General features: G+C 42.3%; 3 protein-coding genes across 18 annotated transcripts; 1 reads left to right on the top strand and 2 right to left on the bottom strand.

The window, feature by feature from the left end:
* Window positions 1-1,733: 1,733 nt before the first annotated feature.
* Window positions 1,734-9,924, bottom strand: LOC136559063 (cilia- and flagella- associated protein 210-like). Of its 3 annotated transcripts, none has more exons than XR_010783957.1 (8): window positions 9,652-9,924; window positions 8,735-8,891; window positions 7,608-7,747; window positions 7,121-7,313; window positions 6,414-6,578; window positions 5,612-5,718; window positions 4,709-4,905; window positions 1,734-2,159 (listed from the first exon to the last, which is right to left on the bottom strand). XR_010783957.1 is itself a non-coding variant. In XM_066553957.1 (7 exons), exons 1-6 carry the CDS (start codon window positions 9,747-9,749, stop codon window positions 5,617-5,619), a joined length of 855 nt encoding a protein of 284 aa, XP_066410054.1. In that variant the 5' UTR covers window positions 9,750-9,924; the 3' UTR covers window positions 1,734-2,159; window positions 5,612-5,616. The 3 variants fall into 3 exon arrangements, 1 of the variants encoding a protein (XP_066410054.1); XR_010783958.1 differs by having other exon boundaries at window positions 4,709-4,873; XM_066553957.1 differs by lacking the exon at window positions 4,709-4,905.
* Window positions 9,916-20,153, top strand: PHOSPHO2 (phosphatase, orphan 2). 14 transcript variants are annotated; one of them, XM_066553947.1, is made up of 6 exons: window positions 10,056-10,136; window positions 15,127-15,258; window positions 15,345-16,388; window positions 16,989-17,668; window positions 17,780-17,900; window positions 18,840-20,153. In XM_066553947.1, the coding sequence occupies exon 6, from the start codon at window positions 18,842-18,844 to the stop codon at window positions 19,565-19,567; it is 726 nt and encodes a 241-aa protein (XP_066410044.1). In that variant the 5' UTR covers window positions 10,056-10,136; window positions 15,127-15,258; window positions 15,345-16,388; window positions 16,989-17,668; window positions 17,780-17,900; window positions 18,840-18,841; the 3' UTR covers window positions 19,568-20,153. The 14 variants fall into 14 exon arrangements, with proteins under 14 accessions (XP_066410040.1, XP_066410039.1, XP_066410052.1 ...); XM_066553950.1 differs by having other exon boundaries at window positions 15,345-17,080; window positions 17,550-17,668; XM_066553953.1 differs by lacking the exon at window positions 15,345-16,388 and having other exon boundaries at window positions 17,550-17,668.
* Window positions 11,488-18,138, bottom strand: CFAP210 (cilia and flagella associated protein 210). Its single transcript, XM_066553940.1, has 9 exons — window positions 18,076-18,138; window positions 16,769-16,980; window positions 16,353-16,526; window positions 16,062-16,258; window positions 14,998-15,154; window positions 13,873-14,012; window positions 12,872-13,064; window positions 12,385-12,549; window positions 11,488-11,890 (listed from the first exon to the last, which is right to left on the bottom strand). Exons 1-9 carry the CDS (start codon window positions 18,116-18,118, stop codon window positions 11,681-11,683), a joined length of 1,491 nt encoding a protein of 496 aa, XP_066410037.1. The 5' UTR covers window positions 18,119-18,138; the 3' UTR covers window positions 11,488-11,680.
* Window positions 20,154-23,261: the final 3,108 nt, after the last annotated feature.

Below are 23,261 nucleotides of genomic sequence, written 5' to 3'. Positions count from 1 at the left end.
AACAAAACTTTGTTGTGTAAAGGCCAAAAGTAATGTTCACCTGTTTGTTTGATTTAAGTATCATATGAAATTATGTTTTCTGGTTCTAGTATGAAATCTCACAAAAGGATTAGCAGTAATAAAATATAAAAAAGGTGATGAGTGTAGATAGTAAAACTACATAAAGGTAAAGGTATATTTTGTGAAAATATTAATAAGTTAGTATCTTTCCTTAATCAGACAGTCATCTTGAACTGCTGAATATGCATATAATTGGTTTTAAATTTATATTTGTACTCATGGAAGTTCTAAGACATTAAAAGGACTAAATAAGCTGAACTAATGCAGCACCCTGATTTTGAATTTAAATTTTGCAATATGTAAAGCACTTTTGGAAACTTGCTATTTTGGCAGGAAGTTAGACATGGCTACATATCCCCATTATAAAAGGTAGTCTCTGTGTGGCATTAGCCATAGCTGCTATTGGAAAGAGTGATTGAAAGGATTGGAAAGAATTTCAGCATATTAAATTCTAAACAATAGTAAGAGGAGCTAGCTGATAACTGTGTTCTTTCAGCTAAAATAAGTATTAATTATACCAGCAGTATTGTGCATGTAGCATTTAGCAGAGTATTTTGTAATTAATCAGAGTCTTTTGGACATTTTGTAATTTATAGTTCGTAACAGGGAAGATTATTTAGTTGTAAGCTGAGAGAATGAATTCTTGATTTGAAATGTACAAGTTGTGTACCAAAGCACTTCTCAGAAATAAATGCTTTTTTTGCTTACTAGTGTATTCTATGTCTGCCACATGTGCTTCTTGCAGTCTTAGCATCTTCTGCATTTAGAGAAATAATCGTTTCTAAGTCATATTTGCAACCTATGCTTGTAAATTCACAGGATATTCCAAGTTGGAAGGGTCCTACAAGAATCATCAGGTCAGCTCTTAGGTGAGTGGGCCATGCAGGATCAAACCCATGAGCTCAGCGTTATTAGCACCATGCTCTGACCAAGTGAGCTCATCTCAGGGTAAATGTGCTTGGCCAACCTCCAGCCTTCTGACATGCTGATACTTTGAGTACAGATTTACAAGGCAGAGTGATCTGATCTCAGGATATTACCTCCTCAGTTAAGCCAAGATCAATAAATTTTTACTGAAGATGTGAAGTTAGATTTTTATTCCATGTTACATTAGATGATAGTGTCAAACAGTCGGTGCAATTAAGAATTTCTACAACAGAATGGCAAATGAGAGTCTATTATGTTTATATTGTAACATATAAAAATGCAGCTATGTAATGAAGCTGGCCTAGTGTCTAATTGCAAACTCTGCTTGTTGCCAACTATGGTCTTTTACTTGAAAAAAATACAAGTCTTTGTGTGTGTGTCTGAATGTGAAGCAGAACAGTTTTCACTACAGAAGAACTGTTTGTTCAGTCTCAACGTAAATGTAATGAACACAGCTTACAGTCAGTTTAGAACTGAGTGAAAAAGCAACTTTTAATCAAAAAGTCACCTACAGCAGCATCACAGCCTGGCTGGTTGGCAGCAGAGTGCTTAGGAGATGACAGGAAGGTGTTTTTCCCATTTCCTGTAGTCAGGGTAGCTGGAGTGCTAGATGCAGTCTTGTTGCAGACATCTCTCATAAAGGATTAAAAGACTCAGACAATGCCACAACTTCTCAAGATACTGTTTCTACCTTTCATTGCATTCTCCAAAGTAAAAGTAAGTAGAAAACTGTCACCAAAAAAAGGTACAGTCAACATGGATTTTATTGTTACAGACAGATATATCCAATTCTATTTGTTGAGTAGGATTTTTTTTTTTCAAGTCAAAACAGAAGGTTTTAGTTGAGCCTGGAGGCCCAGGCATATTCAAGGAGTACAGTACAGATGAACTGATAGTTTACCTTTGGTTGTTACCACTTGACTTTCTGAAAAGAATACAGCTTTGTTCCATAATAAAGTTAGACTAGTTCAAGTCCAGTTGCAAGCTATAGCACTTGTTTCTTGAGCTTGAGTTATAGGCAGGTTGTAGCAAATAGCATGTTTGTAACTTGGTCCACAGTTAGCTTCTGCTCTTAGGCACTGATTGGTTTTGCAGGCACACAGAACTTGGAAGGAGTTAGTGGCTAGCTTCTTACTCCTTTGTAGATGCTTCTGTAATGGTAAAATATGTTTCTGAAGAAAAAAGAAACAGTTTAAGTGTATAATTAGTAGTTTCTATTAATTGTATATGCACTGATAGATTGTAACTGAAACTAATGCAGAAATACTTAATAAATTTTACCAAAGATCGTTCCAAACTTTGCCCTTGTGCATTGTGCCAGTTGTTGGATTTTTCTTGGTCTGCTCAGTAACACACACTTCAGTACATGCTGCTTTTTCTTTCTAATCTTTGCTTATTTTCCTTTTACAAAGAAAAGGAGTCAGTCCAGATGCTACTTATTGTGGGGGGGTGTGTGTGCAATTACTATGTTATCAGTGTTGAATTTTCCTGGACCTGCAGTGCTGATGTTAAAGCCCTTCAGTACCCACCAGAACTGTTAATTTCTCTGGATAATGTATTGGAGCTGAGGCAATCCACAGAAAAACAAAGTGCTGTGCTGGTTTATACAAAATAGTGTCAGCAAGCAACAAAGAGCTCTGCTTTAAGACTGCTTACTAGAGACTGGTTTACCAGATCAGAGGACAGATTTGAACCATTCATGTATCACTTAAATATCTAGTAATAAAAAAGCCATGATATACCAAAACAAAAAGAAATTTAGGTTAAAACGGTGGGAGTGCAGTAGTATGAAAGCAGTGACTTCACACATTACAAGCCTAACAAAGCCTATACCACAACTTAGTCTAAACAGAAAAAAAATTAAGATAATTCCAAAGAAAATGTCTCATATGGTGTTCTCTAATCTCTCACCTTTACCTCCCTCTACCATCTTAGCCTTCACTGATTATGGGGATTTTTGTATGCTTTTTAGAGGTAGTGAATTTTCTGTCTCTCAAAAATACCCTCCAGAACAGGAAGATCAGTATCAGAAACAAGGATGCACTGCCAGAACAAGGAGGAAGATTACAGACTAGCTGCAGCACTCTTCCATTCAAGAGGTAACAGGAAGGCCTAAGTTAATAACAGACATTTGAAAGAATTTAGCTGTTAAAACAGTAAATTATTTGACCTCACATGACTAGGAACATGTTTCAAGGAAGCTTTGAAAAGATTTTTTTTCTTTTTCAGAAGTATAGAGCAAGTCTGTATTGGGATGTGAAAATGTTCATCCTTAATTGTCCCATGGTGCCAGCTCTTCTGTTCGTGGGCCGTTTGTTTCCAGGTATGTATCCTCTTCAAACTTCCTCAGAGCTAATTGGTAACAAAGACATGCAAAAAGAACTTGCACAGACCTAGTAAGTCCAACCTGGAACACTACCTAAGAGTAAAGAGCTGCACAGTTAGTTAATTCAAATTCCCTTAGGATATTAGGCATTTTAGAGAGCTGTTCTCTTCCATTTGCCAGGTAGGAGTTGTATTAGATCCATGAGAACAGTACTTTTACATGTCCACCACCACACAGGTGTGAGCTGAAATACTGTTGGGAGAGTGCCATGTCAGACACTGGAGGCACACATGTTCAAAGTAAAGTTGCTGTTCTCTTCCCAGAATTGGATCACAAGTGTGGAAAAAATGCAGTTGGATTTAAGGTCTCAGTTTCAGTCCCTCTGAGGGGTTGCCTTGCATTTCTAAGGTCTTGGTCTTCAAATAAGGCTAATATCTATCATGACTCTCACCTGCTGCAATGTCCTGAAGCAGAACAATATCTGAGAAGATGCTTTTTTGAAGAAAACCAATAATTAGAGTTTACTAGTCAAATTATTTCTCAAGCATTTTCTGATTTGCTAGTTTTTAATTAAAACTTTATAGAATTCAGGTTGGAGGAGACCTTTAAGATCAAGTTCAGCTATTAACCCAGTATTGAAGCCCAACACTAGCTAATCCATGTCCCTAAGCACCATCTACACATCTAAATACCTTCAGGAAGGATGACTCCAGCTAATAACTACACAAGAATGGCCCTAGGCATTAAATGAAGGTACCTCTCAATGAGTAGGTTCTTCCAGGTCAACAGTTTCTTTTCTTATCAGCTGCAGTTTATCTCCCTGTATTTTAATCTCCCTATCTTTAAATGGCAGCTGAGAAGGACTCTGGTGAGCAACTAGACCAGCCTCCTGCCTTATACAGGACACCTTTTACCAGCAACATTCCACCACCTCTGGCCCTTCTGATCTAGTGTCATCATACTATGCTTTACAGAGGTTTTACAGAAAATTACTAATTAGAATTAGTTATTTAAAACAAGCATACGAAGTATGTGCATCTCAGAGTCAACAGAATAAATTGAGATCATGATTGCTGCTGGATTTTTTTCATGCTGCATTTGGGTAACTAAATGTATATTTAGCCAACATGCTTTAAAAATACACGTAATTCCCACTTTATTCTAGGTGTACTGAAATGAAGAGTTGTTTTCTGGTACTGGAGTTTAATGGGTTTGATGGGTTGTCTGTTCAAAGTAAAAGGAGTAGAAGCCTGATGGAAGCAGGCTGTAGACTTCAAATGTAGATGTACGTGAACTGCAGAACAGGACATTTCTGGAAGCTGAGTAGGAAATGAGGCTGCAATCCACCTTGTTTCTTGCTGCTGTGGAAGTAGACTAAAAACCCATTGAACTCACCAATTGCATAGTAGTGAGCATGTGCAAATTTGCACTTAGGGATTCATTTGGAGCATTATCAAGCTCTGCAGGTTTCAGCACCACTCCTGCTGTAGTCAATACTTCTTAAGGCTCCAGCTTCTGCCATCAAAAGGCTTTTATAAAAGTTTCCATTCTTTCTGCTTGCTGAAAAAAAGCTTGATGTAATAAAATGAGCACTGGCTCAGAGAAAAGGGAAATAAATTTTTCATTAGTGAACAAAGGAAGAAAGTACTGAGGGACAATTTCACAAGTTAATTGCCACATCTCTTTTTGTAATATGTAATTTTCAAAATTAACTACTCCAAGATAATTGGAGAGAACTCTGCGTGACTTTTAGTTGATAGTGCAGCAATGTTAGTCTTTTACTTTAGATCTGAAGTGAGGTTTTGAAACAGGTCTTCATTATTTCTACTTATTGTGCTTTGTCTTACATTACAGCATAATGGGCCATGCTAATTGACATGGGTACAGAGTCAGTCAGCTCCACCCAGCCATGTTCTTCTATCCAAAAAGTGTGCAGCCGCCCAGACCACAGCAGGACTGACCAAGACAATAACAGTCTGTGCTGGCCCTGAGGAGAGTTCTTGGCCCTGCCCTCAGGCAGAGCTTTGAGGGCCAAAGCAGGCTTTAAAAGTCATGGCAAAATGCCAAGTGTTTTCTCAGTCCTGAGCAAGCTGGGGGCTCATATATGAGGCAGGAAGGCATTGCATCAACCATCTTTATCCACCCACACCCCAATTTTTACTGTTTTTAATACTGCAGATTATCCACTCCACCATTCTTGCAGTTGTTCTCAATAGGAAGCCCACATCTTGTTCCTTCCTTTAATGTTTGCATAGAATAGAAGTTACATCCAGTAATGGCACTGATTCAGTTACTCACTGCCTTTATCTCCGAAATGCTCGATCCCGATGGAAAGCAGCCTCTCTCTGAGCATTGTAGTCCAAGTCTGCTTGCTTTTCCTGCTCTTTTCTTGCCTGCTTTTCAGCCTGATGAGAAAAGGGAATAACAAAGCTTAGTACTTTGTTCTCAACATCACCATCCTGTAGAGCTGAGAGAGGGTAAAAGCTTACAGAAGGTCTGTGGCATCCTTAGCTGAAACTTGGCACTTATCATCCCTCCCCACTTCTCTCTCCTGCCTTATCTCCCCAGAAAGGGTACATTGAATAGCTGAGTGAACATCAGCATTAGCTGCTGCTCTTTGGTGACCTGCCCAGAAGATACAAGAGGACAGCAGTGCATGGTTGAAAAAATGTCCTAATGGCACAGGATAGGATGTGATCTGTCATTGTTGATCTCTTATTACCAGCCCTCACAGTAATCCTCCCTGACTCATATGGGCCAAGTCCACCTGGAAGAGGTTTCTGTTCTACTGCTCCAAGAGGAGGCCCATAAACCTCTGAAATGTGTATCATGCATTGTCAAGTTTTCAGCAGTAACCTTCTCACTCCACAAACAAGCCTCTTGTGGCCCATAGATACAGTCAGTCACCTCTCCAACATCAGCAGCTCCAGTGCACACAGGTAAAAAACCAAACCAAACAAAATATGTACATCACACCCATAGCAAGCTTTCTCTCCCTCTCTCACCCCCCTCTTCTCTTCTGTCCAAGAGGTCTAGTACTATGGATATAGAAGTGTGCTTCTTTCTGAAGGGGCTGACAGTATACAGTTTTTCTATTTACCATTTGCTGGAGCTGAAATTTCTGTATTTCCATGTTTGCATCACGCTGTCTTTGTTTCTTGGCTTTTTCCATTTCCATGTAGACATCATTTTCTGTCATCCACTGATTATGATCCTTCTCATCCTCTTCTTTCTCCTGTCTCTCCTTTTCCTCTTTCAACTTCATCTGTAGTTCACAAAACACACAGGAGTTAATCAAGGAGCTGGCCTGCTAAGCTGGAAGTTGTATCTCCGTGCAGAAGCAGCCCTGAATCAGCGCTCCGATCAGCACGGCCACTGTGGCTGGCCAGTGTCCAAGCCCAGGGTTTTCAGCAGCCCTGGCAGAGGTGTGCCCAACACAGAAGGGGGAAAGGGAGAGGGGACTCCAGGAAAGGTGGCAGCAGACTTGCTGAAACCTGCTGATGCTTGGCACCAGAGTCACCTGCTGTGGATTGGGCCAGGCTCCTCAGCTGGAGTAAGCAGTGCAATTTGCACAAATTACAGAGCCTTCCCAGTCTAATTTTATTGAAGAGAGGATCACCATATATGCTGCCTGCACCCTTCTTAAGGATTTAGTTCTAAAATTCTAGATGATAAATGAAAAGCAACTGGTGAGAATGTGCATGTGTGTCTCACTCCAGACTGCGCTAGAAACTGGCATTTCCAAACACCATTCCTACGTACAAGTATATGACAGAAAGAGGAACAAGGACAGCCCCCGTTTCTTACCACAGTGACTCTGTTTTCTTCAATGGATTCAAGAGCAGCCTTTTTTTTCATTTCTTTCTCTTTATTTTTTATTTGGTACTCAACTTCTACCTCTGCAGCTCCTCTAGCAAGACGATCATCTTCAATCTTGAATTTCTCATTCATCTGTGCATTTAATTGTTCAAAAGCTTTGTCCTTGTCCTTCTCTGTCATCCTGCAGGAGAACATGAATTACTGTAACATCCCAGGACATCTGCTCAGATTACCAGAGGCAAGTGGTACCTATTGCTTCTAATAACACCAGCAATCCTACCTCCACCCCAACAGCACCAATAACTACTGGAACTGGTAGGCATTTTTTCTGCACTTTCTACTCCAAGTTTTAATTACAGAAAACTTGCTTGCATCAAAGTTCTGATCTCGATGATATAACAACTGAAAACACTGTTTGTCACAAAATGAAATTGCAAGTTTGAATCTTATCACTGAAAATTATCCCTGGACTCACCTGTTAGTCTCTGCATTTTTTTCTCTAGTCAGATCAGCCATCATTTCTTTTCCTTTAATATAAGCCCTAATCCGATCATCATCTTTGTCTTCTTTTTGTTTCTCTTCAGCTTTAAATATTTTCTGTTCAGCTACATATTCCTGTTTAAATGGAAAACGTTTATTTTCATGTAGAACTAGATTTTGGAAACATGAACTAAAAACAAATTCTAGCAAATACTTCAGGCTAGCCAGTAATAAGGAGTTTTTTACATCAGAAGTTCTTTACAGAAGATAGAAACCCAGGGATAAAAGAAAATTTTTATTATCTACTTATCACAAACCACAGCAAAAGTAAAATTAGTATGTGGTTGCAGTTCTGGGCTTATAGCATCTTTATATTCTCTCCTCTACATTCCCAGTGGCTCCAGCTATACTGTTCCCATCCTGTCTATCATTCATATGGTGCAGACTCTGAAGAGCTTGAACAGTAAGGCTGTAGACCATCAAAGTAAGGCATTTTGTAATGACTCAGAAATGGCACTGTACCGCTTGGCAGTATGTATAGCTTTTTGTTGCACATACAAGGTTGGGAGGAAATGGGGGGAAATTTGTGTACTTGGGGTGAGGAGTATGCAAGGAAAAAACGCAAGTAGGGTTTTAGTGGAAATTCTCTCTTTTTACTCCCTCACATGGTAGTGAATCATCACAGTACCTCTACTTCAGTTTCCCTGCTCAAGCAGGTATTGGCAGGAAAACAGAACTCAGGTCATCGAGTTTATAAGATATTGTCATACTCAGGCTATTCCCTCTCCCTAACAAAGAAAAATGGACTTAAAACAGAGCAAGTACATGGAACCTAAATCCAGTTCTCAAGTAAAGGACAATCTCCTTGCTGACTCTTGCAGACTTTTCCATTGTAAACCAGTTAAAGCTCAGGTGCCTCATTAAAACTTCCAAGAGGTCTTTCTCAAAAGCACAGAGGAAAGACATGGCCTGCAACTGGCAGGGTAGCCATTTGATCCCAGGCTACTAAAGCTGTCATCAAACACCCTGTTACCCACAATACTGTTTATTTGTGGGCTGAGTCCAACCATCACAGTCAAGGTGAAATATGTATTTTGAACTGTCTGCTTTCCTACTACTTACATGATGCTGCCTCTGGAATTCAACTTTTTTCTCCTGATCCTTCTCTTTATCTCTCTGAATTTCCAGTTGGTACAATTGGCTTGATTGCTGTATTCGTTCCCCTTCTCTTCTCTTTTCCAGCTTAGCCAGATCTGCTTGATCCTTGTGCTCCTTTATTCTGAATCAGAAAAGGGAAGTGCATAAATGAGCTAGGGACAGCATGAAGTAATAATGAACAGATATAGATTATGCACATCTATAGGTACTTTAACAGTAAAAACCCTGGTACTTCAAAGTAAAATATCAGAGATGAAAACCTGAATAAGTTTCTATAAGCGAGAAACTGGCCAAAGCTCAGTTCCAGTCTGAGGGCACTAGGGAAGTCAATACTAGCAAAAGTGAACATGAACAGTGTATGGACTCAAATGTTAGATTGAATTGATTTGCCTGTTTCATTGTTATCCCGCTCCCTGTACAACCTCGGCCTTTTCCAGCAAGGAGCCTTCTAAGCAGTGCCACAGCACTGTGCAAGACATGGCCATGATGCCCATGCCAGCTGGAAGTGTGAAGGCTTCTAGGTAGAGGGAGAAGCAGCAACAGTGAGACAAGCCACTTGCTCTCGGTGCCAGAATTGAGCCAGTCTTGTTGGATGTGTTGGGATGAACATAACCCCTGACAGCAAGAGACCTTTCTGAAGCTGGAGAACAGAATTATAGAGGATGGGGAAAGGTCAGTCCGACCACGAGGTGAGGATGATTTAAAACCCTCGTTGAAAAGCAGTGAGTCACGGAGCCCCGGGCACGAAACGCGGGTTAGCGCCCAAGAGCCGCCCCTTTCGGCGGGCCGTGGCGCCGGGACCCGCCCGGGCCGGGCTTGCCACGGCGAGGTTTTAACCCAAACCCCCTCGCCCCGCTCCCGGGCCCCGCCGCCGGACTCACTGCGCCAGCTGCTCCTGGGCCACGGCGCGGCGGCTCAGGTAGCGGCCACGCTCCACCTCTGCCTCCTGCCGAACGGCGTCCGGCCCATCGCGGTCCATCGCCGGCCTTCTTCGCCGCCTCGTGCAGACGGAGCCTCTGCCGAAGGAGAAGCAGGGATCCTCACCGACGGCTCTGTTTCCGGGAAATGGGGACTCCCTCTCCCGGCCCGCTCAAAGGCGGTGCCCGCGGAAGCGTTCCGGCGCCGAGGCGGGAATGGCACCCGAGTGGGCGGCGGGCGCTGTGTCGCGATAGATGGAGCGGCACCGCGCCCCGCCCAGCCCCGCCCCGGGGAGCTGCGGGCGGGCAGCGGCCGGTCCGTCACACACGGAGGGAGGGGAGGGGAGAGGAGGGGCGGGGAGGAAGCCGTCCCCCAGCCCCGGAGGCCGGACCCTTCTCCAAAGCCGGTTCCGAACATCTCGTTTCTCTGCGGAGCGTCCGTACCGTAGGTAAGAGGCTGAAATGGCCCCTCCGCCTCTGTCCTTCTGCTCCCGCCGGTTCGCCGGGGCCGGGGCGCTCGGCCGGGCTCCGTGCGCCGCCGCGCCTCACAAGAACCTTCGCCCGGCCAGGCCTGCCTGTTGCCGGGGCCCGGAGCCCTTGGCGGCTCTGGGAGCTGGATGAGGAGGTCGGGCCTCCTTCTCCTTCCAGGGATTCACCCCTTGCCTTGCCTGGGAGACTTCTCGAGGAGGTGAGTGCTGCCCCCGGGAAGGACAGCACCGCCCTTACACCCAGGTTTGCACAGTGTAAGGGAGGTAAAGCCAGTTCGGCTTGGCCCTCAGCTCCCTAGAAGTACCTTGCCTCCAGGGTAGGCTCGCATCTTCCTCGAAGCCCTGTGCTTTTTCCAAGGCCTGGCTGCTTTCGGCAGCTAGGCCAAGGAACTTGAGGACACAGCAAAGACCCACGTTCAAAACTAAAATATTGGCAAGTGTCCTTTCTGGATTTTTTTTGGATGTATTATTTTCTGGTCTGGCCAGCAGAGACTGGCAGCTGTGGGGTGCAACAAAGCAAAGCTTCAGGTTTCTTGGACTTTGCTTCCAGTGAACACCAGGCTAGTGGGATACCCTGTTTAAAGGCCAGGGTGCTGGTGGAGGAAGTCATTTCAGGAATCCCTAATTTCCAAGGCAAGGAAATGAAAGAAACGTAAGCTTAAGGAGGGAAATTTATCTGTGACTTGGGTGTTGGTGAGTAAAATTGCTGAGGAATCTGAGAGACAATTTTAGATCACATCTATTTACCTATTAAATAGATCACATCTATTTACAGCCTGAATTGCTGTTAGTCTTTTTGAAGGAACAGCCCAACTATGTTGTGTCTTGTTGATGTGCTGATTTTGTAGGCCCTATTTACAGCTGTATTGGGACCTATTTGTCTCTTTGGTGACTTTTTAAGGGCTGGAATCAATTTACATTAACATTTTCATGTAATAAAACTGATTTATAGCATGACATTTGTTTTTCAGACATAGGTGCAAAATACTACCAAAACTGCACACCCTAACTGTTCTAACTTTCACATATGTTCTCTTTTTTTGGTCCCCTGTAGTTGTAACCTGGGACAGTGAATTTTTAGATCAATGAATATTAAAAATATAACAGAAGTAGTGAGCTTTTGGCTGGAATGGCTTACAGTGACAATTATATAATATGAATTCCTGTCTCAAGTTTAATAAACTAACATTCATGAAATAGGCTGGGGATGTTTGAATATAACCAGTTATATGGCAATCTTTTATTTTTTCAAATGGAAGTCTAGATTCATGGTATATATTTGATATAAATAATTTACAGTTAACTCTGCCTGTATGGTTGAAAAACATATTTATTTAACTTGAAAATGGCTTCTGCCTTTCCTTGGTGGACAGTTTAAAAAACTTTCTTAAACAAAAACATTGCTTCATTTTTTTGTTTCTTGAGCAGCATTACAGTTACAACAAGGTAACTGGGTCCCAACATAGAATTATATGTTTGGAAACTAGTATTTATTTCTTCTTCTCTCAGAAAAACGGCCTATGTCCAAGTCCTCTTCCATTTTCACATGCTTTGAGAAGAGGATAAAGATGATGTGTCGTCTTGGATTCTGTTTCAATTAATTCCTTTGCATATTTCTGAAACTCTTGCTCTTTATAAAGTGCAATAGCCTCTCTCTGAGCATTGTAGTCCAAGTCTGCTTGCTTTTCCTGCTCTTTTCTTGCCTGCTTTTCAGCCTGATGAGAAAAGGGAATAACAAAGCTTAGTACTTTGTTCTCAACATCACCATCCTGTAGAGCTGAGAGAGGGTAAAAGCTTACAGAAGGTCTGTGGCATCCTTAGCTGAAACTTGGCACTTATCATCCCTCCCCACTTCTCTCTCCTGCCTTATCTCCCCAGAAAGGGTACATTGAATAGCTGAGTGAACATCAGCATTAGCTGCTGCTCTTTGGTGACCTGCCCAGAAGATACAAGAGGACAGCAGTGCATGGTTGAAAAAATGTCCTAATGGCACAGGACAGGATGTGATCTGTCCTTGCAAACCACCCTTGATTTGCACCAATGCTCTGAGGAGGCTGGTCTCCAACACCAGCATATGCCAAGCACATGTGATTAAAAACAACCCAACAAACAATAAAATCCAAACAAAACAGCAAACTTCTTCTCTTTCTCTCAGCAGGAACTAGTGTATTGGTTTAGGTGCAAGCTTTTTCTGAAGCTTTCTATTTACCATTTGCTGGAGCTGAATTTTCTGTACTTCTCTGTTTGCCTCATCTCGTCCATGTTTTTTTTTGTTTTCCATTTCAAGGTGGATGCGGGCTTTTTCCATTAACCTATCACGTTCTTTTTCAGCCTCTTCTTTCTCCTGTCTCTCCTTTTCCTCTTTCAACTTCATCTGTAGTTCACAAAACACACAGGAGTTAACCAAGGAGCTGGCCTGCTAAGCTGGAAGTTGTATCTCCGTGCAGAAGCAGCCCTGAATCAGCGCTCCGATCAGCACGGCCACTGTGGCTGGCCAGTGTCCAAGCCCAGGGTTTTCAGCAGCCCTGGCAGAGGTGTGCCCAACACAGAAGGGGGAAAGGGAGAGGGGACTCCAGGAAAGGTGGCAGCAGACTTGCTGAAACCTGCTGATGCTTGGCACCAGAGTCACCAGCTGTGGTCTGGGCCAGGCTCCTCAGCTGGGATAAGCAAAAGTAAGATCAGCCCAAGTTTCTTACCACAGTGGCTCTGTGTTCAGCAATAGATTCAAGGGCAGCCTTTTGTTTTGCTTCTTTCTCTTTGCGTTTTTTTTCTTCTTCAGCTTCTATTCTTGCAGCATCTCTAGCCAGTCGACCATCTTCCTTCCTTAATGCCTCACTCATTTGTTCAGCTAATTGACTAATGATTTTGTCCCGTTGTTCCTGTACTTGTCTGCAGAAGAACATGAGCTTCCATAACATACCAGGGCAACACATCTGGGTCTACCTGAAGCTACCAAACTCAGCAATTCTGGCTCTAGAGCTCTCTCCTCTTGAACACACAGGCTGGCCCACCCACCCAACTCGTGATCTCCTTCTGTTCCTCCTCTTTGGTTTATTTTTATATTATCTGCTTTAGCAAATAAATGTTCCCAGTGTTCTTGTATCACTGGTTTCTGTTCAGTAATGAGCTGGATCACTCAGTAAGGATTCCAGCAAGCATCTTGCCATCAGGAGGGGAATGCTGGCCAGAAGCAGGAAGGGAAGAAAACTCTTAGATGGACTCAGTGGTATCGTCACGTGGTACTCTTAATGCTAAACTGATAAAATATCTCCCCTTAAGAAAATGATGCTGTTAATTAATATTTGGGCCTTGTTGAGAAGTCAAATAATTTTTCTTGAGCTGACTCAGAGAAATATAGCTTATACTCAAAAATATTTTCATCAAGGATCTTAATTGTCTTAATTGTTGAGGAGGTGGAGATTTGGCAGGCCATATGAAAATCACTCTTCACAATACACTGGTGCAAAGCTTTGCACTTTCATAAGCCTCTGTACTTTGAAAGGTGAGATTGCTCCTAAGGAACCTGTGAAAAAATTTCCTTTTTCTCATGAATTCCCTGTTCTCTCTATGAGTAGAATTTAGAATAATGTGTTAGAATAACTGTTGATTGTGTTACATCATTAGTCTAAATGATCTGAAAACAACTACAGTATAATTTTTAGATCATTTATGATTTATACTCTAGCATTGCACCTACCTACGCATTTCAGCTTCTTTCTTTTTTCTCATCCGGGCAATAATTTCCTTTGCTTTGAAATGAGCTTTGATCCGCTCATCTTCTTCCATTTGGTTTTGTTCCTCTATTGCTTTGATTATTTTCTGGTCATTTACATACGCCTGTATGGGCAAAATGGTCCTGATGTAACAGATGATGTTTGGAATATCTGCACCTTGGGTAGCAGCTTATAGGAATCACTCCCTGTTCCCCCTCCTCAAGTTTCTTTCAAAAACAGAAGAGAGAAAAGGGATCCTCAGGAAAGGAGAGAGAAGACAAGAAAAGAATACTTCCACTTACTTCTGCCTCCCTATTCAAACATGCATCAAGAGGAGGCAGTCAATGTGAGGGTTGAGCATCAAACAGATTGAGCATCAAACAGCTGCTTCTCACACAAACAAATTGCTGTGCAATGCAGAGAGCGTTGTCCATGCTCCCACTGACACATATGGGCCAGGGGGATGGTCCAACCACCACCCACACAGATCATTCTGCTCCTGGCCCCACCTCATCCAAAACTACCCGTCTAAGAGCTTAATCCAAAGCACAACAGAAGAGGAGTTTTCTATACTTTTATGTAAAAAAACAACTATCCTTTGCATGCTGGCCAGAACTGCTCTGAGGCAGTTCTTGTTTGTACCTTAGTAGCATGCCTTTAAAGAAGAAATGAGATGGCAGCAAGTCTTGACTAAATCACTAAACCTCTGCAATCATAAATATCGACTCAAATTAAAAAGATACATTCAGTGTCTGTCTATTTCCTCTTTCTAACAAAGAATAATGGGCTTAAAAACAGCAGGAATGTGAAACTTAAATCCAGTTCTCAAGTCAAGGAGATATTCCTTGATGTCTACAGCCAAATCTTTAACCATAGACCAGTTAAAGCATCTTCAGACAACAGTAGGGAGGGGCCTCCAAGAGGTCTTTCTCAAAAGCACAGAGGAAAGACATGGCCTGCAACTGGCAGGGTAGCCATTTGATCCCAGGCTCCTAAAGCTGTCAGCAAAGACCCTGTTGCCAGTAGATCCCTTTATTTGTGGGCTGAGTCCAACCATCACAGCCAAGGTGAAATGCACATCTTGAACTGTCTGTTTTCCTGCTACTTACATGATACAGCTTCCGGCGTGCAAGTTTTTCCTCGTGTTCCTTTTCTTTTTTTCTCTGAGTTTCCAGTTGGTACAGTTGGATTGATCTCTGTATTTCTTCCTCTTCTCTTTTTTTTTCCTCTTTGGCCAGATCTGCTAGATGCTCACGCTCCTTTATTCTGAATCAGACAAAGGTGAATAAATTGTCTAGGAACTGCATGAAGTAATGAACTGCACGACCATAGGTACTTTGCAGTGAAAAATGTGATACTCTGAGTTGAAGGTAGGTAGAATATCAGAGGTGAATAACAGCATGATTGTTTGTAATGGTAACCCTGGTCAGAAATGAGCTGCATGGTATGCTCACAGTTTGCAGTGTCGTGATGAGAAGCTTTAGCTGGATGACTCCTTAGCACCACTGCATTGGTAATGCTCTGGCCTATATCTGCAGCATCCTTGGAGAACAAGATTTCCCCAGTATGACCCACCATACCTGTGTTTCTTCTGGGCATGCGGGCAGCAGCTTAAACTGGTAATGTTCTGTACTAAGTTCTGCAAGGATCTATGTGTTGTGCCTGGAATATGTAAGACCAGACTTCGAACCCTTTCTCTGCCTTGGGAAATTCGATTCCTTTCATCAGATCTCCATGGCCAGTCCTATAAATACCACTGGGGACCACTCCATAAGATCTACAGAAAACCTGAGAGAAGGAATAGAAATGACAGTAATGCCTTCTCTTGTTGTGCAATCTGGAAGCTCATTATGGGTAAATGGAAAATCTAATTTAAACTTTTCCTTGTCTGGAACAAAAACTGAGTAAAGTACACTTAAATTTCATTAACAACATTTGAACAGTGATTTGACTGAAACCTGCTGATGCTTCCAAGAGGCAATTTTGCATACAGACTGTTGGCAACTAAAAATGCATGTAGCTTTTCCCTTTTGGGCAAGATCTTCTGTGATCTTCTTTTAAAAGAATGGCATTTGTGAAACTATTAGCAAGTTTTTGTAAAAACCTCATAGAATGTATTTTGAGAAGAGTTTAAGTAAATAATGAAGTAGGGTTGCTTTTAATTATTACTTACTGTTGTAACTGATCTTTGCATAGTGCCTGTTTATTCATATAATGCTGATGTGCTTTTTCTTGCTCACTGAGAATGTATTCTTTAAATCGACGTTGCTCTTCTTCATAGTCCTTCTTTTTGCTATCAACTAATCTTGACTTTAGAAATTCAACTTGGGCATCTCTTTCTTTTAGGACCTTAGTAAGTAGAAGTGCACTCTGCAAGAGAACATTTAAAGTCATTTTTATGTTCAGAAGCCTTTAGAGACATTCAGTACAATTGCAATGTAAAATATATGAGTTGTCAACAGACATGGAACTGTCTCATTCTGTCATCCTGATAACATAGGTAGGTTTTTGCACGATCAATAACCTCCTTCCGTTTTGCCGCTTGGAACTTTGCTTCTTCCAAATCGAGTAACTTTCTTTCTTCCTCTTCCTTTTCTTCACGTAATTTTTTGGCTTGAAGTTTCTGTTTTATCAGGTTCTACAGTGCAGACAAAATTAAAAATCACACTTAAATTTTGTATTGGTTTTTTACTTTGCATTTTAGCTTTAGGTAAAAAAATACAAATGTTTAAGTTAGATGTTAAACATATTTAAATGGCATTTAGCTGAAATACATATTCAAAAGCAAATGTTAAACAAAGGGAGTATAGCTAGAAATGTTACGATGTGTGGTTTTGTATATACAAAAGCAACTTGTGTACAAATGTATCTTGTTCTTACCAGAGTGGCATTGCGCGGGTCTTCTTTTCCAGCAGCTTTGGAGTCCAAGTCCACTTCTTCCTGTTCTTTTTTCTCATCAATGTGTGGTGCTTCTCTAATGCTGCCTTGAATCCTTTCCCATTGTGCTTTTGGCAATACAATGACCTGACGAAGATCTCTTTCTTTTCGAAGGAAATACTCATCTAGAATATTCTTTTCTTTCCAATGATGTGCTGTGCAGAGGGAAGATAAAATATGAAGGTTACTTAACCAGAAAATCCAATAATCAAATGTGTATCAGAATTTGAATGCTGGCATGGTAATAATACTAAGGTATCCTTAGTGTTACTTAGTCCCCCATCCCCAAACCCCAGAGCTAAGACAGGGTATCTGTATCTGTAGTCTGCCTACGAGCAGTGCATGTACTTGGACAGGCACTGACTGCCTGGACTTTGTACTGCCAAGTACTGCCCTTGCCTGTTTGTGTGTCTGTGTGAGCTTGGCTTGTAGTAACACGCTTCCCTGGCAATGCTTGGGCATGATTCTTAGAACAGCAGGGAGCAGAGACCATTCCCAATATGAAAAGAGGAATATTGTTAAATTCATTCTGCTGGCTGGATGAGGCAGCAGTTTGAGCACAGACTGTGCCTTACTTCCATGTCCTGCATGCTCATCATATTTACTGAAATAGTTCTGTTGTAGATCAGTTTTTGATTTGTTGGCAAGACTAGGATTTCTTTGTTGCATTAGGCTCACATACACGTGTGAAGGCGTAAATGCAGCTTTTCTATTTGATGTCTAGGTTTTGTGAAAAGCTCTTTCAAGTGTCACCACCCGTTTTGAAGGGAGTGGCAATCTGTACAGGCTGGCGTTCTGTAGAAATTGTGTGATTTGAGCAGACTAACAGGCCATGCCTGAAAGGTAAGGAGGCTTTCTCTTAGAGTGACACCGGTGTCAAACTCTGTTTTCCAGATGCCGTTGCCGATCAGTCTCCCGACAGGGATGGGACCTGATCCTCTCCCTCTGTCCTAGGTGAAGACAGCCTCAGCAGAAGTAAAGGCGCACCGATGCGCCCTGCAGGCAGGACTCTGCCAGCCTCTCCTTCTTCCCCAGCCGCTGCCCCTGGAGGTTACTGGACCTGCGCTGCGTTCAGGTCAGTTCTCTCCACTCCGTTCCTAGGGAGAAACAGCCCCTCTTGCCGTCTGCAGCCGGGGGAGCTTTGATGAGAGTCCCGCTGGGCACCCCTCCAGCCTCCCGGAGCCGTGCGGCCGCGGGCTCGCCACTGCCCTCCCGCCGGGTCCCGCTGCCCGCGGGGCAGCCGCACTCACGGGCGCCGCGCCGCCGCCGCCGCCCCGCCGTAGCCGCCGCCATCTTCCCGGGCCGCGGCGCCGTTGCCGGGCGACCGGCGGCGCGCGGTCACGTGACGGCGCGCGGGGGGCGGGGCCCCGCCGGCCGGCGCTGCCCCTTCCCCTCACGGGCCGGGCCGCGGCCCCGGGCGCTGTTCCAGCGGCTGCGGCCCCGCCCGCCAGGCTGCTCTGCCGGCTGCGGGGCCCGGGCAGGGCTGACCCGCCCGGGAGGGGCCGGCAGGTTCCGCTCCACTAACGGCTGCATTTCGTCTCGTTGGCTGCCTTGATTTAGCGCGGCCTCGTTGAAGGTTCGAACCCGTTCCGTCTGTTTGAACAGACGGTGATCGTTTCCTTTTGAAACACCTATTGAGGCGTTTTGCCAGGAGAATCCCTGTTCGGTTGCATTGGCGAGTGCTGATGGAGAAATTAGTGTCTGCTCAAACTGATGGTATGTGAATACAGGAAGATTGGTGCTGTGTTAGCAAGTATTAGTAAGCATGAGTTAGATACTCTCACAGTTACTATTTTAAACAGAAGTTGGACACTGAACTTTGGCATTTACAAATTGCATTTTTAGCTACAGCACAACTTCCCGTCATGGTAGTGGCCATAAATAGTTTATTTTGTTCCAATATTTTCTTCCAGAATTTTTCTCTTCTGAACACAACGTCAGGGTAGAAATATAGTACTTCTGTTTATATAAATAATTTTCTTATTTGTTTGTTTTGGAAACTATTTTCTCACAGCTATGAAATTTCTGTTGGTTTTTGATTTTGACCATACAATCATAGATGAAAATAGTGACACCTGGATTGTGAAATGTGCTCCTGAAAGAAAACTTCCTAATGGATTAAGAAACTCTTACCAACCAGGACATTGGACAGAATATATGGGCAGAGTCTTTGTCTACTTGGGAGACAATGGTGTCAAAGAAGATGAGATGAAAAGAACTATGACAACAATTCCTTTCACTGCGGGAATGATAGATCTTCTGGGATTTATTGGCGAGAACAAGGAGTTGTTTGATTGTATAATTGTTTCAGATTCTAATACAGTATTTATTGACTGGATTTTGAAAGCTGCTGACTTCCATAAAGTGTTTGATGAAGTGTTTACAAACCCTGCAGCATTCAGCAGTACTGGCTATCTTACTGTACAGCACTTCCATGCTCACCATTGTGCAAAGTGCCCTAAAAACCTTTGCAAAAGGAAAGTTTTAAAAGAATTTCTAGATAAACAGTTGGAGAGAGGAGTGAGTTATACACAAATTATATATATAGGTGATGGTGGGAATGACTTATGTCCAGTAATGTTTTTGAAGAAGAATGATATTGCTATGCCCAGGCAGGGGTATACCTTGGAGAAAAGGATTTCTCAACTGGCCCAAAGTCTCAGTCCTGTACAGTGTTCTGTTCTGGTTTGGTCATCTGCAATCGACATTATGTCTTACCTGAAATTACTTATAAAGGAATGATTCAAATGATAAAAGGAAACTGATGCAGTTGCATTTTAGCTTATTGGGAGAGAAAAACTGCATGTGTATAAAAGCTCAAAATTGTAAAATTGGACTATTTTCTGAAATTATGGGGTTTTTAACCACAACATAAAACTGTTTATGTTCAATCCTGGTGATAATGGGAAAGTGCAGTAAAAAAGGCCTTCTAACACAGTACAGATTCCAACATAAGTGGAGAAGGGGTGTTGGGACAGGACTTGTCATTAGTTTTTGTTTATTCCCTCCCCTCCAACCCTTTACAAGTATATAGCTGATATATATACTTGCAATCCCACACACTTAGGGGAAGGAGTAGGATTCCTGTTCAAAAGAATGAAATTCTTTATTAGAAAACATTAGGTGCCAGGAGCATGGTTCTAGACCCGTTGGCTTTTATGCTTCTCTGATCTCATGGCAAATTATTTGCTTGTAATCTTGTTTAATCCAAAGATGCACTTATATTTTCAATCGATTATTTTACCGAACAAAATTACTTTTTAATACTTTGTATTATCTTGTATCGTAAAGACAATAAAAGTTGCTGTCACTGACAAATGCAACACAACTAATTTGTGTCATGTATTCTGCTGGTCTGTGTTTCATCAGGCATGGAGAGAGTAGACACAAGTGTAGGTGTCAGCCTTTGGCCGGTCAGACCCTTTCTCCTCTGGAAAGCTGTAATGATGTTGCTTTTTTGTTTAAAGAAAAGTCTTTCTCCCATTCTGACTACTGCCCTGACAGTGTGCTACTGGCACTCTGTACAGAGCTGGCACTGCTTTGATCTTCCATGCTGGCAGCTCTGAGTCAGCCAGGTGCCTTTTTTTCCTCCTTGGTTGCTGCTGCAGTGCACAGGCTCACAGAATGGAACATACATATGCGTGTATACACTGATTTTACCTATTCATTCTCATTTATATCTACAGCACAATCTCTAACAGTCTGGAAGGAAGCATCAATGTCCATTTTAACTTTTAAACAGATTGTTCTGTCTAAGTAGTTTGAAAGAATTCTTTGTGACTATGCAGTCTTTCTCTTTACCACTGACAGTGAGATAAGCCCCAAGTGTTGGTGCACATAAAGGTACTAAAACTAAGTCTCATTAAAGTTAAATCATGTGTTTTCCTGCCAAATGATTTTATTCTCATATCTCAGAAAAGGTTCAAAATGCTGATGTAGTCTGCTATTAAACTGAGGTCATATTTAGCTTAAGTGCTTTAATAATTGAGAGATTAGGCCAACTTTCACAGTACCTCAGTTGCAGATGTCTGAGGAGTAGCTCAGCAGCCTGCAGTTGCTGTATCTGTCTTCTTTTGTTTTCTGTGCAATGTTATTCTCATTTTCAACATTTCATGATATCACTACCTTCTTTTTCCTTAATTGAAGATTTTTGAGTGGTCTTTCCTGTTTTCAGGCTGCTGGTTTACATTAATTTCCCTTTTGCACTTCTTTCCTTGCCTCACCTATTTTATTGTATTGTAGAAGGTTGCTTTGAACACTCTGTTGCCTAAGATGTCCAAAGTAATATACTTCAGTTCTCAGGAGCCTGGCTTTAGTGATGGATATTTGGTAAGTGTCTGAGATGTTCATATTTGGGATCTTGGCCTATTGTTTTACTCAAGGGCACAAAGACATTTAAGGACTGGTGGGTCTCAGGCTGTGGCAGGTTTAAGTTGTCTGGTTTACAGGTCATACAAAAGAATGATAATATATGAAATTGCCCTGTTGCAACAGGGCAATTTCATATATTACTTGGGCTTTTAAGTTGTTGTCATTTTTTGACCCCAGCTGGCAACTAAGTGCACTCCAGTCCCTCACTGAGTGAGGAGGAGAATTGGGGAAAAAAATTAAACCTCATGAGTTGAGATGAGAACAATTTAATAATTGAAACAAAATAAAATATAGCAGTACTAAATTACTATAATTGTAATGAAAAGGAGAAAGAAAGGAATGAAGTGATGTATCATGCACTGCTCCCCACCCTGTGATGGATGCCCAGCCCACCCCCGAGCAGTGATGGGCCCCTCCCAGCCGACTCCCTCAGTTTCTGTGCTGGGTGTGCCCTCCGTGCTGTGGAACGTCCCTTTGGCCTGGCCAGGTCAGCTGTCCTGGCCATGCTCCCCCCAGCTCCTTGTGGAGCTTCTCACTGACAGGGCATGGGACACTGAAAAGTCCTTGACTCTGGGTAAACACCACTTAGCAACAACCAAAACAGCAGTGTGTTATCAACATGATTCCCATGGTAAATTCAAAACAGCACTAACCAGCGACTAAGAAGGAAATTAACTCTATTCCAGCCAAAACCAGGATAGTTGTATGTTTCCTTAATTCTAGATGTGCTGCTGAATGTTCCAGATTCTGTGCTGGTCTCGTCTGTGTTTTTCAGAACTTGGTTATGGACTAGCTTGCTTTCAGTTTGTCCACAGATCTTGGTTACAGCTTGCTTAAAAACAAACAAAAAGTAGTATAGCAATAATTACTCAGCTTTTTCTTCCATTTACACTAACTATTGTTGTTTTAGCCTTAAGGGACCTACCTTGTAATTTGCTGTGAGAGTGAGATATTGGGTGAGAAATTGTTCTTCTTCATCCTCAAAAAAGGATTTTTCTGTGGCTTTGATTAAAGTGCTGAAGCAGGAGTTGAGAGTAAATTATGCAGAGTACTTGAAATATTAGCAATTATGTTCTAATCACTTTAAGTAGAGGATAGAGCTGACGATATTTGCCAGCCAAAGTGCATGTTGGAGACAGAAGAAATTTTTGAGTTCCAGTAGGCAGACCATTAAGCTATTAATTAGGTCTTGTTTGGGTTTTTTTCCCCACTTAATAGAAGTGAGGATTTTTCTGAAGCACCACAATTACCAAAATTTTCCACGTTTGGTTACAATGGAGGGGAGATGAGTATCTCCAGAGAGTGAAGCTGGTTGAAGCTGAGAGCCCAGCCAAAAAAAAGGGAAAAGCTCCTTGAAGGGATGTTCAGTACTAAGTGTTGCTGATCTCCTGACTTGCTGTCTGAGAAGGAGATGACTTAGGGAAAAATGTTATGAAAAAAAATGCATAACAAAAGTCATATCTGTATGGGAAAGGTTCTGTATGGTAGCAGGCGTGCTGTCATACACCATGACTGTGCGACTACTTAGCCTTAGGATCGTGTGCTAGTGCAATAGCCGAGACTTCAAAGAAGTTCCTGCTTGTCCATAGGAAGCTGATGAAATGGAAAATGCAACCAAAACAAAGCTGTTGACACGGGGATGTATAAATACTTTGGGCTGCACAAGAGAATTTTCTGGCTAAAGAAATGGAGTAATGTAGCTGAGGGACGGGCCCGTGTCAGACAGCAGAGCTGTTGTAATTACTGAGTTACACTACAAACTCCAATTCTCTGGGCTAACAATGCATCCAGAGGGGTTGAAAAAAAGGAAGGCGTAGATGTATGTAGGTGTGGGGAAATTTTGGTATTGTGGGGTTTTTTGTTTGTTTAGATCATTTTGTCTCATGTTACTGACCCTTTGAATCCTGGTGCAGGGCTAGCATGGGAGGAAGGATGGCAGAGGAGTACAACCATTTACACTTTCCTGTTTGGATTTCCTTAGTTCATACTTCTGCTTTGTGGCAGAAATACCACCAGTAATTAAAAGAAAAATATTATGCTTTTTCATCTGTGTTGAGTGGGAATT

This window comes from Molothrus aeneus, chromosome 7 (genome assembly GCF_037042795.1).
Source record: "Molothrus aeneus isolate 106 chromosome 7, BPBGC_Maene_1.0, whole genome shotgun sequence".
Taxonomy (NCBI): domain Eukaryota; kingdom Metazoa; phylum Chordata; class Aves; order Passeriformes; family Icteridae; genus Molothrus; species Molothrus aeneus.
The sequence above is the reverse complement of the archived record's forward strand: the minus strand, read 5'-3'. Positions and strand labels throughout refer to the sequence as shown.

Excerpts from the sequence above, each read along its gene's own strand:
- LOC136559063 (XM_066553957.1), bottom strand. The coding sequence starts at position 9,749 with ATGGACCGCGATGGGCCGGACGCCGTTCGGCAGGAGGCAGAGGTGGAG. Across the intron at positions 7,748-8,734 it reads AATTCCAGAGGCAGCATCAT|GAATATGTAGCTGAACAGAA; the intron begins GTAAGTAGTAGG and ends CCATTTAAACAG. Across the intron at positions 5,719-6,413 it reads AATTTCAGCTCCAGCAAATG|GCTGAAAAGCAGGCAAGAAA; the intron begins GTAAATAGAAAA and ends TTTTCTCATCAG.
- PHOSPHO2 (XM_066553943.1), top strand. The coding sequence starts at position 9,943 with ATGGAGCGGCACCGCGCCCCGCCCAGCCCCGCCCCGGGGAGCTGCGGG. Across the intron at positions 15,170-17,779 it reads TTATTCTGAATCAGACAAAG|GTGAAGACAGCCTCAGCAGA; the intron begins GTGAATAAATTG and ends CCTCTGTCCTAG. Across the intron at positions 17,901-18,884 it reads TGGACCTGCGCTGCGTTCAG|ATGAAAATAGTGACACCTGG; the intron begins GTCAGTTCTCTC and ends ATACAATCATAG.
- CFAP210 (XM_066553940.1), bottom strand. The coding sequence starts at position 18,118 with ATGGCGGCGGCTACGGCGGGGCGGCGGCGGCGGCGCGGCGCCC. Across the intron at positions 15,155-16,061 it reads TGCAAAGATCAGTTACAACA|AATAAAGGAGCGTGAGCATC; the intron begins GTAAGTAATAAT and ends TGTCTGATTCAG. Across the intron at positions 11,891-12,384 it reads AAATTCAGCTCCAGCAAATG|GCTGAAAAGCAGGCAAGAAA; the intron begins GTAAATAGAAAG and ends TTTTCTCATCAG.